Source organism: Cervus canadensis, chromosome 2 (genome assembly GCF_019320065.1).
Source record: "Cervus canadensis isolate Bull #8, Minnesota chromosome 2, ASM1932006v1, whole genome shotgun sequence".
NCBI lineage: Eukaryota > Metazoa > Chordata > Mammalia > Artiodactyla > Cervidae > Cervus > Cervus canadensis.
This window is the reverse complement of record NC_057387.1, coordinates 107,350,982-107,369,587: the sequence shown is the minus strand read 5'-3', so window position 1 is coordinate 107,369,587 and position 18,606 is coordinate 107,350,982. Positions and strand designations below refer to the sequence as shown.

The window sequence follows — 18,606 nt, the reverse complement described above, 5'->3', positions numbered from 1 at the left end:
CTTATAGCTGCACGTAACAGAAAACCTGATTTAACTACTATACTTGAACAAAAAGGAATTAACTATCTCACAAACAGGAAGTCCAGAGGCCAAGCAATAACCAGGCTGCTTAATCCATTCAGTTAATTTAATGGCATCATTGAGGACCTAGGTTCATTTCATCTTTCTGGTCTGTCCTCGGCATACTGGTCTCACTTTCCAGTTATTTCCCCTCTTGGATGCAAGATGGCAGCAGCACCTCCAGCAATCACATCCGACAACAGCTTCCAAAGGTAGAAAATGGACACTTTCATCCTGTGTCCCCTTCTAAGACAAAAAACCTTTACCAGAAGCCCTGTGGAACACTTCCCATCACATCTCATTGATTACTATTGCATCATATTCCTATCAATTACATTACATTACAATATTTCTGAATATTCATTGGAAGGACTGATGCTGAAGCTGAAGCTCCAATACTTTGGCCCCCTGATGCAAAGAAATGACCCATTAGAAAAGACCATGATGCTGGGAAAGATTGAAGGCAGGAGAAGACAGAGGACGAGATGCTGGGTGATATCAATGACTCAGTGGACATGAGTTTGGGCAAGCTCCAGAACATGGTGAAGGACAGCGAAGCCTGGTGTGTTGAAGTCCTTGCAGTTGCAAAGAGTCGGACACAACTGAGCAATTGAACAACAAAAACAACATTCCTGTGCTTAAACCCACCAACCACAGCTAGTGTTTGCTCCCGTGTGGGCTCTGCTTTGGGCGACAAATAAAAAACGGCCCACATGGGGCAAGGTGGACCGGAAGGCTTGAGAAGCAGGGACAAGATGGCCAGAGCGGGGAGGGGGAAAGGGTAGAGACAGTCATTTGGAGGTAGAGAGGGTGGATAGAAACCAGAAGAGCTGGAGTCAACACTCACTAAAGATCCAACAGAAGAAAAGTCTTCTGAGCCAAAGAAAGACCCAGATTTGCAAGGCGAACAGACTGAGCACATTCCAGGAACTACTGATGCGAGGAAAATGACAAGGGTAGTAAAGAATTCCCACCAGCTTCAAAGTAGAAAATGAAAAATACTGGTTCCCTGTAACGGGACTGGTACCAGCGTGGCCTTGGATTTTTGTATCTTAGTACACTTTGTATACCAAGTGTTTTTAAAAAATTTTTTTTTTCTTTTAATTTTTGGCCACACCATACTGCATGTGGGATCTTAGTTCCTTGACCGGGGATCAAAACTGTGCCCCCTGCCTTGGAAGTATGGAGTCTTAACCACTGGACTACCAGGGAAGTCAGGTATACCAAGTTTCTGGAGACAGTAGAACACCGCCTCTGTAGAATTTTGAGGGAAAATTTGGTCCCCAAGAATTTCATCTTCATCAAGATTTCCTTTTAAATCTGATGGCAACTAGAAAATGTTTTGAGATATTCAGAAGCTTGGGAAACAGACCTGTCCTTGTTCTACAGCAGATTACACTAAAATGCAACGAAATAAAATTACATTAAAATGCAGGCTTCTAGAATGTGGCCGTCACCACCTAGAGGGACTGCTTGGTTGCTGTGGACCCCACCGTGGGCCCCGCCGTGGACCACACGGCCGCTGAGTCCTGCAAGGTGGCCGCCATGCATGGCTTCTGTCGCCAGCGCATCTTCCGCTCCTCTTGTGCAATGTCAGGAAGTCTGTGTTCGAGCCACATCCTTCGCCCAGCGGCTCAGACGGAATCTTTTACTTCACTTGGTGACCACTCAGAACAATAACAGCTGCCACCCTCTTCCTGAGCTAAACAACAATGGCTCAACCGTCAACCCTCCCGGACACTTGTGACGGAACGGCTTTTAGAAAGTTGTTTTGTTTTTTTCTCTCTCTGCAAAAAGCCACACGGACCAGAGCAACATGAGGGCCACTGTCAGGGACCAGAAACTGAGTCATGAGTCTGTCGCCCGAATGGCTCAAGCCACAGGGGTTTTCTTCCAAATGGGGAAAGAAGACCTAGAGACTACGAGGCAGATGGTTTCAAATTCCCTCTTCACCCAAAGTTGCCTTAAAACCGAGTCTGTGTTCCTGTCTTGACTTCGACACTCACCAGCCAGCGTAGAGTCTCAACCACGAGAAGAGACAGGAGGTTTGCAGTAAACGTCACCTTTATGGGGGACCAGGGGAGGCTTTTATTTTCTCCTTTATTCTTCTGGGTAGGAAGGATGTCAGAAAAGCAGCAAGGGTGGGAGGGTCGCAGGGTGGAGCTGTAGGGCCCCATGCGCTTGGATGGTGGCTTCGGGCTGCGTACGTGCCAGCCTTGGGGCCTCCCCTCAGTGCAGTTCCAGCTGACCCATCGGGACTGCTAGCCCTGCCTTGACGCCCCCGGGAGGAGGGTCATTGCAAAAGGCCTCGGGAACCTCACAGCTCACTCTGGAGTCACCGCTCCTCCTGGGAGGGCCACTTCCCTTTCCATGTCGGGGCGGGAGCCGGGGCCTTACGAGAAACCCACTCTCTTGGTGTGGGAAATGGGGCTGAGGGGCCGGCCCTCAGAGCCCTGCCCACCCCCGGCACCAGCAGCTCCGCCTCCAGTCTGGAAGGTTCCCAGGCTCAACAGCAGCTGTTGAAGGACGGCTTAAATCCCCGGGCTGCTGGGGACGCTGTGGAAACCCGCAGCCCGAGGAGCCGAGCTGAGGGCGCCTGATCACCACAAACTGGCCCCCTTCCCACCACCCCTGAGCACTGCCTAGAACCTTCTAGAACACAGCCAGTCTCCCTTCCCCTCCCCCTCTACGCTGCCTCTGTGCCTCACACCTGTTTCCCTCTTTTTTTTGTTCTATCAGAACTGCCCCCCTGTCACTCATCTCTACCCCTCCCTCTTTCTTCTTTCACTTTTTCTTCCTCCCTCTTATTTATTTTATGTTTTCTTTTCCTTTTTTGGCAAGCATCTGGGGCCCTCATCCCTAGCCAGGGATCGAATCCACAACCCCTCCATTGGAAGTAGAGTCCTAACCACTGGACCACCAGGGACATCCCTTCCTCCCTCTTATCTTTCTCTTTCCCTGTCTCCCTTTTTCCTCTTTCACTTGTTCCTTCTTTCCTCTCTCTTCATTTCTCCTCTCTCCATCCCATTTCCTGCCCTTCTTCCCTCCTCCCTCATCTGAGCTCGAGGTACCACTGACTTGACGCTGGTTCACAGGTGTCCTCGTCTTGTTTGAGGTCTGTTTCTCTCAAAGCAAATCAAGACTTTAAAGCCAGGCTGGCAGCTCCCCTTCCCCCACAACCCCCCCCCACTCCGCCACTGACCACTCCCTCCGGCTGGGTATTTTACCTGCAGTCTGGGAGGGCTGGGTTTGAGCCCCACTTTACAGCAGAGTCACACCCACGCCCGAGACCACACAGCTGGCACAAGCTTGACTTGACCCAGCTGGCAACTGGGTGGTTGGCTTGCCTTCCAGGTGCCTCAACTGATTTACTGCAAAGGCCAAATGTCATCTCTGATGAATTATCTGCAACCGTGGAAGGAAAGGCGGCCTCTCCCTCTGAGAGGTTCCATCTCCCTGCCTTCCTGTCCTCCTGGGACAGAATCCATCCTTCTCTAAGGCGCTTAACGCCCAGCTGGGTTTGGACACACTTTCTGGGGTCGAGAAATAGAAGGCTTAGCCAGGCAGGTCTGGAGCCTGGGCGTGATGCCCCACTTTTGCGGGGCTCAGCGACCTCCATGTTTAAATCACGGGGGTTGAATGAAGTTACGGCTTACACGCTTCCCTCCCATCTCTGATTTTTCCTAAGTCTGGGAACGGTAGAGTGACAATAGAGTCACCGAGGGTCAGGCTCGCTCCTCCACCTGAGCTATCTGGGGACCGTCACTCGACCGACTTCACGGGGTTGGCAAGAAACGGAGACGGAGTGGCTCCTTTGGTTTTGACAAAGAGCGGGAGGCCCCGGGTGAGAAGAGCTAAGGTGATTAGAATAAGATGAAAGTCTTTGCTGCTTCATTTGGCAATGTTTCAGGCCAGATCTTATTTGGGGAGCCTTCTATTCTGGGGGCACCCAACAGACTCAGGTGTAAGGAATGAGTTATTTAGAAACTGTGGCTAAGCTCAGAAAAGAATATGAGGTTTTTGCCTCAACATGAAAAGAGGAACTGGAGTTAAAATAAGCCCTGATCGGTGAGCACTGAAGCTCCGACAGCCCCGGGACTTGTTCTGACTGTGCGCGTGGTTTAACCAGCTCCTCATGAACAGCTTCTCTGATCGTCTTGTGTGCTGCTGTGTTTTGCAGGAAGGTGTATCCTCTGGAGGGGAAATGGCCCAGGCTGCCTCGGCCCCCCAGCTCCCCGTACCCTGGTTACCTGGTCTTGGCCACCAGGAGGGTCCCAGGCCCAGTGCCCGGGCTGGGGACAGATGCGTCCAGCAGGGCCCAGTTCTTCTACAAGATCTGCCTGGCTATCACCCTGGCTGAGCATAGGCCTCAGGTAATGATGCCTCATTCCCACACCACAACTCTACCTGTTGTCCGAGCCGTGGGTGGGCCCCTGCTCCAAGACAGAGGATTGTAGAGAAAGCTGTTGATGGCCAAGCCGACCAGGTTCCCTTTCGGGACTGGCAACTCAGTAGTGAGCCTGTTGGTGGGAGCAGGGCAGACCCCCCAAGAGGGGCTGAGTCCTGGCAGGTAGCGCCTGGACTGCAGGGCCCCAAGCCCTTCTGGTCCAGGCCCCAGCCTTCTCCCTCCTTGCACTGTGCATCTCCCCCAGGGCTGCCCACACTGCTTGTACGTGTTAGCCAAACTGAGTCTGTTCTTTTTGACCCCCGCAGCCTGGTGAGGCCCCAGGTTTGGAAGCTGCTGCAGGATCGGCAGCTGTTCCCTGGAAAACGCGATGTCACAGCAGCAAGGAGTGACGGCGAGAGGGTCCAGACCTGGGTGCAACTTAAGATGGTTACAAGCCGTGAGTGCAAACTCTGTACAAGAAGCCACAGTCAGGCCTTTTCCAGCTTACGACCTAGTCATACTTAAAGTCTTCTTCCCTTTGAAGGAATAAAAGAAACCACAAGGGGAAAAAAGATCAAAAGCCCCAACTAACTTTTAACTCGAGAGTTTAAACTCCTTTCAGCAAACCACCAATCAAGGATACCAACCTCTGTGGGAAAGTTCACACAGTCCTAGACTTGGGGAAAATTCAAGGCCGTTGAGCCCCACCGGCCCCCCGGGCAGGCCTCCCCTCGGGCAGTCTTGTCCCTGACAGGTGAGGAGCCCACAAGAAGACCACCATCCCAGTGGTGGGTGGCTGCCAAGTCTTGAAAAGACCGTCTATAGTATTAGGGTACCAACATGTGTTCCTAGTGACAAGGCTGAGACATGGGGGCATCCCAGACTATCCAAAAACATTCAAAAGGGTGTTCTTTAGATACCATTGCAGATGCCCGTGTGTGAAGGACCAAGAAGCCAGAAGCTACGCTCAGCCTGACCAGTGTGTGTGCGCACAAGTGCACTCAGTTGTGTCCGACTCTTTGCAGCCCCATGTGCCCCAGGGACCTGCCTGTTGTCCAGTTCTGTCTGTCCCACTTCCTCCTGAGTGTGTGTTGAGTCACTTCAGCCGTGTCCGACTTTGTGCGATCCCATGCACTGGAGCCCACCAGGCTCCTCTGTCCATGGGGATTCTCCAGGCAAGAATACTGGAGTGGGTTGCCATGCCCTTCTCCAGGGTATCTTCCCGACACAGGGATTGAACCCAGGTTTCCTGCATTGCAGGCAGTTTCTTTACCGTCTGAGCCACCAGGGAAGCCCATTGCATCCTTCTGCACAAAATGCATCGTTGCCTTTATCTCCGGAATCAGTGATTGCACGCCACCTCGCCCGTTCCACTTCTACTTTCTTTTCAACTAGACCCCGCAGATCCTGTCATGGCTCCCCCGTGACGTGGTGTCCTGACCCTCGTCTATCCTGGCCGCTCTGCTCGGCTTGCAGGTGGGGCACTCCTCCTGTTGGTGTCCCTCCCCAGGGGCCGGAGAGCTGAGCGTCACTCCTTTGCCCCCACCGGCGAGAGCATGGCCTCCTTTATTCGGCCCACCGCCCTGCTGGCTTGGGGCAACCAGATAAAAAGAGCTCCCCTGGCCTCTGCATCTCCGTGGTCGTGCACTGTGATCACACAACACCCGTGGGGCTTGTCACACAAACCGTACAGAGGGTAGTTTTCCAGGACTTGCCACACCTGGTATGTCCTTCTTTAACCTTTTTTACCCCTTCTCTCTCTCCTTTTTTTTTTGGCCAAGTTGCACAGCTTGTGCTTTCAGGATCTTAGTTCCCTGACCAAGTATAGAACTCGGGTCTGCAGCAATGAAAGTGCCAAGTCCCAACCACTGGACCACGAGGGAACTCCCTCTTTAACCTTTATTATGCGGGTTTTACGTGTTCGGACTTTCCATGGGGAAATCAGATGTCATGATGCCTTTGACAGAACAGGTCTCTATGAGTTGAAAGGTATTATTTCCTGTTCATCCTTAGGGCCATCTTCTAGCCCTTCAAAACCTACGGTCTACTGTCCTGCAAGCTCCCTCTCTTCTCTTCTTCATGGCCCACTTACTCTCACCCATTCGAACACATCAAAGAAAAGAATCAACAACCACAGTCACTTTTCCTTTGCATCTGAGCATCCTTCTTCCCGATATTTCCCCTTCACACCCACGAACACAGACAGCGTCTGTGGCACCTGCTCCATCATGGCCCGGAGCAGGTCCCTTTGCAGGGTCACGCTTTGCCTGCTGAGCAACCCCAGCCAGGGTCCTCTAGGAGAAAGACAGACTCAGGCAAGCCCCACATCTAGGCTGCCTGGGACATCTGGTTTCTTCCCTTCTTTCTCTTTTGCTGCCAGTATAGGCTCCAGTCAAGGTCACATTTCGAGGTTTCTGAAAGACTTACCTGAACAGTGAATTTATCGTCTTCATTGGGCAGAATCCTGTAAGTGTAAACACAGTTCCGGTACCTGAAACAGACCAAGTGCTGAGTTAGAACCTATACATTCCTTTTTCTGGACTTCTAGTGGTCTTGCACAGAGGCACTGCCTGCCCCCTCCCGCCTCACCCCCCAGCACTCAAGGAGCCTCAGGGGAAGGGGGTGAGTCCCTCGGATGTGGTTTACTTTGGTGCTTGACAGCTGTGTGGGTTGATCTAAAGGGGCCCTCCATCTGCTGTCCTGTTGGCCAAACAAAATGGAGCCAGAGTGGGTGTTTCAAGAAGGAATGAGACCCCAGTGGGGTTGATCACAGTCGGAGATGCCAAGTGGGAGGTGGGCACAGCCATAGAGGGGTAGTGCTGGCCAGGGTGAGGCTCACGCAGCTGTGGGTGGAAGTCCCCCACCCTCTGTGGCTGCTTCCCCAGGAGACTTTGCCCCATGGGTTCATTGTCCCGAAGGCTGGCCATGATTCCTTCAGAAACCTGGATTTTCCCAGATGCCTTAGGGTGAGCCTCAGGGTAGCTTCTAACACAGAAGTGCAAGGAATCCCAGATTCTCTTTCTAGTGGCTCAGCCCTCCTCTGGTCCAGAGGACTGCGATGTGGGAAGGCAGGAGAGTCACTTTTTACTTTCCTAAAAGCATTGAGAGGAAGGGGGGCTGTCAGGTCTGAGCATGTGGGAAAGGGGCCCTTGGTGGGTGGCTCAGCTGGGGCAGCCAGCCTGCAGACAGCCTGGTGGCAGCAGGCATCCGTGGAGTTCCCCTGGCTTGGTTGCTGAGGCCATAGGCATAAGGAATTTGGGGGCCACCAGTTGGGTCTTACACTTTCAGTTGAAATGGCTGTTCTATCCTCCCACCCATAATCTCCCACCCCCTTTTCCCCCACATGGGATTCTCATGGACCCTGAAAACTTGCCCACCCCTCTAGACCCCCAGGCGGCTCCACACTGGCTCACAGAGGCTCATGTTGTTTCTATGATCAAAGTGATGCTTCAGTACAAAGCGGTCATTCATTTAACCCCTCCTGTGTGCCCAGAACACAACACTTATGTGTTATTGTTTAACTAGATTTTGAAGTTATACACTGGTTAAAAAAAAGTAAGACCACTCAGAAAGATACAAAATGAAAAAAAATAAATACATCCTTCCCCAGTACTCTGAATTCTTTGGAGTTCCTACTCCTTGTTGTAAATCATTCCAGAACTTTGAAACATACATGTAAATTGATATATATCTTTTAAATGCAAATAGTATCATATTATATACCTTGTTCTGGAATTTTCTGCTTTTCACCAAAAGAAAAAAAAAATTAGCCATCTGTCCAAGTCATGTTCCAGCCCGTGACCAGCTCATCATTTATTTGACTAGACTGTGATGATGAACAGGTAGGTTGTATGTGTGTGTGTGTGTGTGTGTGTGTGTGTGAGAGAGAGACAGAGAGTCACTCAGTTGTGTCCAACTCTTGTGACCCTATGGACTGTAGCCTACCAGGCTCCTCTATCCATGGAATTCTCCAGGCAAGAATATTGGGATGGGTAGCCATTCCCCTCTGCAGGCGATTTTCCCCTACCCAGGGATCAAACCTGGGGCTCCTGCACTGCAGGCAGATTCTTCACTGTCTAAGCCACCAAGGAAGCCTGGACAGGTAGTTATTTGGGGCTTTTCACTACTATAAATAGTGCTGCAGTGAACACCTCTATTCTGACCTCTTGTGTACACTGGTGAATCCTCAGTAAAATCCTTGTTTCCCCCTCAGTAAAAAAGGGAGAATAATAACACAGCATCAACTTTTTGTGTAAATTGAGCATTTAGACTAGTGCTCAAAACACACTAAACTACAAGTGCTGCCATCCGTGAGTGGTTGTGGATACATCTCTAGAAGGAGGACGGCCAGGCTGAAGGTTGCAGGCACTTTATGTTTTGATAGAGACTAACACTGCCTTCCAATGAAGTCATCACATTGTGTCTCCTACTAACCTGTCTCCTACCAACTGGATATGAAAGTGTATATTTACCTGCACCCTGCCAACTGGATGTTATCAGACATTTTAATCTTTTGCAAATTTGAGAGATGATGGCTGGCTTTAATTTGCCTTCCTTTATGAGCAAGGTTGAACGTGTTCTCATAAGTTTTGCTATTTGTGCTTCTTTTTCTGTGAATTCCTTTTCATGTCTTTGGCTCGCTTTTTTTTTAATTCATCTTTTGCTTATTTATTCATAAGATTTTGATATATGCTACAATATATTTTGGAGTTATTTATTTTTAACACTGTTTATTGATGTTTTTCTTCTTAGCTGTATAGAGGTTTTATAATTTTATGTGGTCCATCTTACAATGTTTAATGCCTTTTGAAACAATGAATGCTAAAAGAAAGTTTTGGAGAATGTTTCGGGTGATTTCACTTCCATGTATCTCTTCATTTCGCATAGGAAAATTTCCTCTCTTCCTCTGATCCCTTTTATTCCAATCTCTCCCATTCCTGTCCTGTCTCCAGATCCTGAACTGACACCACAATTGGCTTATTTCAGAGATGGCCAGGATGAAGCTCTAATTCAGCATCACCCCACCTCCCAGAGATGTCCCCAGGGAAATGGGGAACCATCCCAGACCCCCACCTCACTCCCCCCATGCCCACCTGCTGCAGCCTCAACCCCATTTGTAGAGCCAACCAGGCACACGCCCCAGACAGTTGGAAGCCTGTTCTGCTCTTATCTTTCACAGCGTGTTCTCATGACACTTCCTCCTGTAGATATGCAAATAGGGCCAGGGCAGAGAACCGCCTCTTATTTGGCTGAGGGCAGCTAATTTATGGAAGAGGTGGAACAGGCCCCAAATATCAGCTTGAAGAAGAAAGAAAGAACACAGAGTCACCAAGAGGGGTACACATTAAGAGCGCAGAAGAGAACTTGATTCAGTGAATCAAGTGTGGCAGACAAGCCTCCATGGCTTTTTCAAAGGTGTTCTAGAAACACTGAAACGGCTCCGTGTTACTCAAATGGATCAGAATCAAAAGCTATTACAGCAGAAGATACTTTGCCCTTAGATAGTTAACATTCAGCATCTCCTATGCATGGGGGTAGCGGGGGAGCATACGTCATCCCTGGGACTGAATCAGTGGTCTTCAAGGAAAAGCATGAGCATCACCACCACCACCAACCCTCTGCCATGCACACCCCCTGGAGAGCAGTTGGTCCAAACCGGCTGCCACTGGGGGCTCTGCAGAGAGGTGGAAGGGGCCACTCCTCAGCCTCCCATACTCACCAGCAGCTGCACTTCACCCTGGTCCCATACACTTGGCATGTACATATACGTGCATGTGCACACGCATAGACAGATACATAACATACTAATATACATATGTTGTTGTTTAGTTGCTAAGTCGTCTCTGACTCTTTGTGACCCTATGGTCTGATCCTGTCAAGCTCCTCTGTCCACAGGATTCTCCAGGCAAGAATACTGGAGTGGGTTGCCATGCTCTCCTCCAGGGGATCTTCCTGACCCAGGGATTGAACCCATGTCTCCTGCAGCTGCTGCATTGCAGGTGGATTCTTTACTGCTGAGCCACCAGGGAAGCCCACACAAACACATATACATCCACAGAATCTTACATACAGAGTGTTTACAGTGAAGATTCCACAAGTAAATCTCCTTTGACAACCACTGCCCTGGAACATAATCCAGACAACGTGCTCATTGGGGACCATGGGTCCTATTTAGCCCTTTCTCACCTCTCTATAGTGATCTAGTAACAATTTAGGGGAAGGGAGAGTTAGCTCAAATGGTAAAGTACTCACTTGGCCCATGAGGGGTACCGGGATTGATGTAGTTACAATTTAGGACGCTAACCCTGGTCTTCAGTTGCTACTCCTTCCAGGGTCTGGGCCACATTTCAAAGCAAGCGTGTTAGGAATATTCCCATCAGAGACCCAGGCTGGGAGGACGCTGGACTGGCCCAGCCTCCTGCATATGGGATCACTCTATTCTCGGAGGCGGTGGTGCTCACAGCAAATTTTCCATGCAACTCCCAACAGTCGTTGGGTGACTACAGGTGCCTACACTGTTCTCAGCAGGAGATGCTTCCCCCCGGGAAGGCATTTTCAGGTCACAGTTTGGGAAGTTTAACTCAAATGTAAGAGGATAAGCAAGTGGCAATAGGAAGAAACTACTTCGTGGCATTTTATTTATTCTTTCAGATTAATGTTACTATTTCTGTGTGACTATTCCTAGCTAAATAACCACTGAGAACATGCCCAGAAGCATCTTTAACTGTGGTGAGAGAGAGAGAAATCAAATTCTGAAATTTGAGAACCTCATTAGTGTCTGTCTCACTGGGCCGATCAGCTTAGCATGTTCCCGAGTTGTTTAAAAAACTCCTTTGTAACTCAATATCCTTCAGTTCTAATTTCTAATTGTATGTGTTTTCTCTTTTTTTCCTTGCTTGAGTGTTGCAGACATCTGGACGAGAGAGGATGGGAGAACAAGGATTGGAAGCTCTACATTCAAAAAAGCCACTTGAGTCCAATGTAGAAATTAGAGAAAATGTGTGTACACCCTACGAACCAAGGATGCTCACTGTCCATTACCCAAAGCTCAAAGAATCCCAGTCAAAGAGAGTGAGGAAAAGAGGACATCGGTTCAGAAGAGAGACAGCAGGAGGAGGCACCCGAGGTGGCCAGGAGAGAGGTGAGGTGAGTGTAGCTGGGGGCCTGCAGCACACCCTACCCCAGCATTCTGGGGGGAGGCCTTGCCTGAGACCCCCAGGAGGAAGCCCACCTATCCGTGCACCACACCACCCCTGCATCACTCAACCTAATCAGGTGAATCTCAGATCAGGGGACTCCCTCTCCCATCCCTGCTGATGCTTTATCTTTGGGAAGAAGAGTTGGGCAGAACCCAACCCAGTGTCTAAAAAAAATAATCGGATCCAGTTTTTTCCTGACAGTTCTTTGCTGGAAAAGAAAAATCACCGGATCTATCAAAAACAGCGCCAGTCAAAAGGAGGGAGTACCATTTGTCTAAGAACTCAAAGGTGATGTCTCCATGTTACATAGAAGCACTGCAAAAAGATAAAAAGAAAATACACTCTGGAGAAGTCTGACCTGTGAGCTCAGTATGATTTAAGAGACAATTGCTTCTCTGAAACTGGAGAAATCCACTGTGAAAACTGAGCAACAGGAAATAAAAAACTGGTCAGAAGTGAAAAACCTAGAGTTCTACAGTCAGCATTAAACACCAAGAGAGAGGCAGTGAATAGCAGCTTTGTGTTCTGGAGAACTTTAACAAGGAAGAAGATAAATCTGAGAAAGTCAGTCAGTACAGGAGGAGAAGGAAGATGAGAAATCCAGAGGACACAGTTCTGTCCTCCAACATAAATACAGTAAGGGTTCCTGAACTCACAAGTAGCTTTCTTTTTTTAATTTTTTTTTTTTAGCTTTCTAATATAAAAAGAAAAAGCAGAACAGGTAAGTAAATCTAAGCACATATGACTTTAAATTCAGAAAACTCAATGGACGACCCTCTTTTTATAAAGTATTTTTTTATGTGAACCATTGTTTAATTTTTTATTGAATTTGTGACAATATTGTTTCTGTTTTATGCTTTGGTATTTTGGCTGCAAGACATGTGGGATCTTAGCTACCCGAACAGGGATTGAACCTGCACCCCCTGCTTTGGGAGGAGAAGTCTTAGCCATTGCACTTCCAGGGAAGTCCCAGAACAGCCTTCTGACAAACAGAATAGCAAAAAGAAAACAATGCAGATGACCTGGACATGGTTCTTGCACCCTCTCCTCCATCCCTCAACAGACCCACTCTCTCCTTCACCCACCCTGTGTCCAGCAGGCTGGCCTGTCGTGGGCAACGTCACCAATGTTAAGCGAATGGGAGGCGCGGGCAGGGTGAGAGGACGGTGAGATAGGGGCATCTGTCCCCCTGACCCAGCCCCTCGACCTGCAGCAGACCAGCAGTGGCTGAATTCCTCCACAGGAGGCCCTGAGCCTCAGGACCAGCAGTGGGAATGTCTTCCCAGGGTTGCCCGCCCAGGTTACTCCACCATCTTTATGCCTAGCACCCCTTTGATTATGCCATCTATTTCCTGTTGGGATCCTGGCCAACACAACTAGTAAGCAAAACCAGTAGTGAGTAACAGAGGATAGCAACAGCAATAAAATGGGAACCTTAAAATTACAGAAAACCATGCATAATTGTATGCCAGGAAATTTGAAAATGTCAACAAATTTTTTTTACTAAAAGACATATATAACTTAGCAGAAGTAACACGAAAACAACAAGGTCCAGTTGCAGAGGATGGGGAACCATAGTCAATATCCTGTGATAAACCGTAACGGAAAAGAATATGGATTTATGTATAACTGAATCACTTTGCTGTACTGCAGAAATTAACACATTTCTTTTTTTTTTTTTTTTCACTTTTTTTTTTTTTTATTAGTTGGAGGCTAATTACTTCACAACATTTCAGTGGGTTTGTCATACATGATATGAATCAGCCATAGATTTTACACGTATTCCCCATCCGATCCCCCCTCCCACCTCCCTCTCCACCCGATTCCTCTGGGTCTTCCCAGTGCACCAGGCCCGAGCACTTGTCTCATGCATCCCACCTGGGCTGGTGATCTGTTTCACCATAGATAATATACATGCTGTTCTTTTGAAATATCCCACCCTCACATTCTCCCACAGAGTTCAAAAGTCTGTTCTGTATTTCTGTGTCTCTTTTTCTGTTTTGCATATAGGGTTATCGTTACCATCTTTCTAAATTCCATATATATGTGTTAGTATGCTGTAATGTTCTTTATCTTTCTGGCTTACTTCACTCTGTATAATGGGCTCCAGTTTCATCCATCTCATTAGAACTGGTTCAAATGAATTTTTTTAATGGCTGAGTAATATTCCATGGTGTATATGTACCACAGCTTCCTTATCCATTCATCTGCTGATGGGCATCTAGGTTGCTTCCATGTCCTGGCTATTATAAACAGTGCTGTGATGAACATTGGGGTGTACGTGTCTCTTTCAGATCTGGTTTCCTCAGTGTGTATGCCCAGAAGTGGGATTGCTGGGTCATATGGCAGTTCTATTTCCAGTTTTTTAAGAAATCTCCACACTGTTTTCCATAGCGGCTGTACTAGTTTGCATTCCCATTAACACAACATTTAAATCAACTACAATAAAGTAAACTTTTTAAAAAAGTTGCATGAGAAGAAATAGAAATCAAGAAAGAATCAATACCAAAAAAAAAGAAAATGAACTATCTCTATAGATGGCTCTGAGGAAAAGCACCTTTGCCAATTTTTTTTTCTATTTGAAAAAATCAGGTAATGATTATGCTTCATAAATGTTTCTGTGGTCAAAATCATATAAAATCAATTTCACTTATGAACAAAGATGCAAAAGTTCTAAATGAAATTCTGAGTATAATAAAGTCATCCATCGTAATCAAGAACAGTCCATTCTAATCATGCCAAAAAAAAAATGGTTCATATTAGGAAATCTATAAAATCAAACTCTTTACCAGTTAATGAAATACAAGACACAGCTTAATCATCTCAATATATATTAAAAGGCATTTGATAAAAGTTAATACTCAGTTCTTCAAAACTCTTCATAAAACTAGGAAAAGACAGCTGCTTCTTTGACATGCCAAAAAAAAAAAAAAAAAAACCTCACAACTAGCTATTATCCACGGCTAACTACGTGCCCGATACTGCATTAAGTCCTTCCCAGGTAGCACCAGGTTTGATACTCATAGTACTTCTGTTTGAGGTAGATATTTTCTCTTCTCAATATCCTCCACTGTAATATCTTAGAAATATCAGCCACTGCAATAAAATATGAACTCTGAATAAGAGTTACAAGTATTTGGAAAGTAGGCCACAAAATGATTATAATTCATGTATGCTTTGATTATTTAGCAAGAAAATCCAAGAGCAGCAAATGAAAATAATTTTTAACAACGAGGAGTAAAGTGATAGAATAAAAGTGAATTTATAAAATCGACTTCTCTGTGGGTTACCAGTTATTCCAAAAGGGTAACTGCAGAAGAAAAGGTATTCACAACAGTAGCAAAGTAATAAAATAATCAAAAGTAATCATACTAACAAATATGTAGGACCTGTGAAGAAAATTACCAAGTTAAAAATAATAGCAATAGCTGTATTTATTATTAAGACTGAAAAATACTAAAATGTCCACTTGTACAAGTTGTATTATGGATTTCATGAAATTACAATCAAAGTGCCAATAGTGGACTTCCGTGGTGGACCAGGGAAGTGGTTAAGAATCCGTCTGCCAATGCAGGGCACATAGTTCGATCCCTGGGTTGGGAAGATTCCGCATGCTGTGGGGCCACTAAGCTGCAAGTACTGAGCTCACATGCCCTAGAACTCACACTCCTCAACAAGAGAAAGCAATGAGAAGTCTGCACACCGCAACTATAGGGGACCCCCACTCACTGCAACTAGAGAAAGCCCGCATGCAGCAGCGAAAGCCCTCTGCGCAGCCAAAAATAAATAAATTTTTTTTAAAGTCACACTAGTATTTTTTCCAATTTGTCAAAATTATTATCTGGTTCATCTGGAAGAATACTTAAAAAGAACAGATATGCAAATCCTAAAGTAAAATAGTTTATAAAACAGTGGTAAGGCATTCAGTGTGAACTTGGTGTGAGAAAAGCAGACAGACATGGACCAGGCTAAACAGGCAAAAAAGAGATATGGAAGACTTAATACATGGTAAGAGAGAAGCCACGAAGAGCAAGGAATAAGTTATTCAGTGAGAGGTTTCAAGAAAGATGGTTACTTGAGAAAAATACCTATAAATCTTTGTCTTACACCATTCATTAATTTCAAAGAGATTAAAGTGTTCAGTGTAAAACAGTAACAGCAAAACAGAAAAGCCTACATTTTCTCCATATGCTTTTGCCAAATACTGTGCTAAGCACGTGATACACACTTTTCATCCAGTCCATCCAACAACACTACATGGGTATTCTTATCCCTGATTTTCAGAGGAGGAAACCGAGGCCCCATAGCATTAGACAATCTACCAGAGCTTGGAAAGGCAGAGTGACCTCTTAGCCTGAGCCTATTAGCTCTAAAGGCCCTGCCCCCCACAGGAAGAAAAAGAAACAAAATTCCTGGGTGCAGAAGGACTCTACATTGGAAAACAAAGGGAAAAAAGTCACAAAAGAGCAAGATTGATAGACTTTACAAAAACTTACAGTCTCTGAATGTGGTGGTGGGGGGGGGGGGATGTCATGAAGTTTAAAGGCAACTACAGCCGAAAATATTTGCAACAAATGTGATATAAGGAATTCATGCAAAGAGGTGCTAACAGAAAAACTACAGTTTCAAAGGAAAAAAGGCAAAGAGAGAATGAAGCAGACCATCCACAAGAGAGAAATGATGAAAGTCAATAATCCAAACAAGTTTATCCCGACTGTAATCAAGCAATGCAAATCAAAATGAATGGAAATTAGCTACCTTTCACCTTGTAATTCAATATATTTTAAAAATGAAAATATTCAGTAAAGGGAGGCTGGAATGAGGTGGGTGCTCTTTGGCACTGCTTACCAGAACATAAATTATAACAAGATTTCTGGAAAGTAATTTGTCTTTTCCATTAAGAGCCTTAAAAATATTATCCTTTGATCCAGTAATTCCTCTGGAAATCTATCATCAGAAATATCAGATATTTGCACAAAGACCTTCATCACTGTCATATTTAAAATAGCAAAACACTGTTAGTAACTTAAATGTCTGACAATAGAAGAGTATTCCATAAATTATGGTGCATTGTGTAATAGAATTTGTGCATCTATTAAATATGATATTTAGGAAGAAATGTTAACTAAATGAGAAAATGCTAATGTTGCTAGAAAATGCAGACTAAAATTACATGGTATTAGGCATATATTAATATAATATAGAGCTTATGGAACTTAAAGAGGTATGTATGTATCTACCTATGTATAGACATATCTATCTATCTATCTAAATATATATAGAGAGAATATAAATGAGAAAATACAGCAACAAATTAACGGTATTTGTGTTAGTCTCTCATCTCAGTGATTGGGTAATTATTTTCTTCCTTAACACCTTGAATGCTATATGTTTTACTTAATACTGTATTTTTTAAGTTAACTTGAAAAAACGTGGGAGGAGAAGGGGACGACAGAGGATGAGATGGTTGGATGGCATCACTGACTTAATGGACATGAGTTTGAGCAAACTTGGGAGATGGTGATGGACAGGGAGGCCTGGCATGTTGTGGTCCATGGGGTGGCAAAGAGTCGGACACAACTGAGTGACTGAACTGAACTGAACTGCAAAATCACCGCCCTGTTTATCAGAGGGTCTATTTCTACACTGGCCCTGACACACAGGATGCCCAGCAAGACTCCCCCCTCCGGAGGACAGGTTTCTAGTTGGCAAGGGAAGGGCTGGACCAGCTGATCCTTTGGTGTCATTTACAGTAAGTAATCGAACCCAAATAGTCTGGGTCCTGGTACTTGGAAACACAACACTTTTCTCAATAATGGGACAAAGGGACTGTGATATCAGCAGGAGAGAGAGGAGGGAGCCGGTCCATAGAGCTGCCCGGGGGCCTGGCCTGCAGGGCTGTGGACACTCAGGCCTCCTCATCCGCTGCTGGGCTTCCTTGGAGCCTTCGGACTCTAGATCCCTCAGTCTCTCCCTCCCGTGTTGGCAGTTAATCACTCTTAAGGTGGCCTCTGCGTCTCGCCTTTCTCTTCCTTCTCCCAGCTTCATTCAGCGCTTCTTCCCGGGCCCCGGGGCCCCAGACCTCTCTCTCTCAGCCCTCCAGGCGCTCACCGGGCCCCCCGCCCCACAGCCGCCGGCCAGTCGTGCGTCACCCGCCGCGTCCTCTTCCTGCCTCATCTCTCTGAGCGCTTCCTCTGAGGAGGCCCCACACGACAGCCCAGTGTCTCCCGGAGGCTCCCGCGGCCTCCAGGAAGCCCCAGGAGTGACGCTCAGCCACCGCCCCCCTCTCTCCTCCTGCCGCGGAGCGCTCCTCACAGAGGGGCCTCCCCGCTCTGCCTCTGAGACGTCGCTCCTCACTCGGCCGCTCTGAAAACTCACGGCCAAGAGCCTCTCATACAGAGCGAAGTTACGTCCGAAGAAGAAAGATACAGTACGTCAATGGCGTATAGCCGGCGTCTAGAAAACCAGGAAGGATGAACCTACTGACAGAGAAGAAATGGAGACGCAGGTGTGGAGACTGGGCTGGTAGCCACGGCGTGGGGGAGGAGAGGGTGGGACCAGCGGAGAAAGGTGCATTGACACACGTACACCATCGTGTGTAAAGTAGATAACCAGCAGGAAGCCGCTGCACAACGCAGGGAGGCCCGCCTGGCACTCCGTGACGACCTAGAGGCGTGGAGAGGGGAGGGGAGGGAGACTCGAGAGGAAGGGGATATATGTATATAATTATGACTCATTCCCGTTGGTGTACGGCGGAGACCACAACAGCGTTTCACAGCAATTATCCTCCAATTCAAAAAAAAAAAAGGAACAGCCCGTGTTCAGCGGGTGCTGACTATGTATGCTTGTCGTCCACAATCTCCCGTTTTATCCTCTCGATAATCCAGCGACAACAACGGAAAGACAAATCGCCCCATTTTTTACATGGGCAAAAGATACAAACAGACATTTCTTCAGAGA

At 46.9% G+C, this 18,606-nt stretch overlaps 1 protein-coding gene across 1 annotated transcript in view; it reads right to left on the bottom strand.

Annotated features, from left to right (window-relative positions):
* Nucleotides 1-18,606, bottom strand: part of INPP5D (inositol polyphosphate-5-phosphatase D) — a 148,835-nt gene that overhangs the window by 123,215 nt on the left and 7,014 nt on the right. Inside the window, exon 2 of the mRNA XM_043462016.1 lies at nucleotides 6,875-6,938. Coding sequence (XP_043317951.1) covers nucleotides 6,875-6,938 — 64 coding nt within the window. The remainder of the gene's footprint in view (nucleotides 1-6,874; nucleotides 6,939-18,606) is intronic.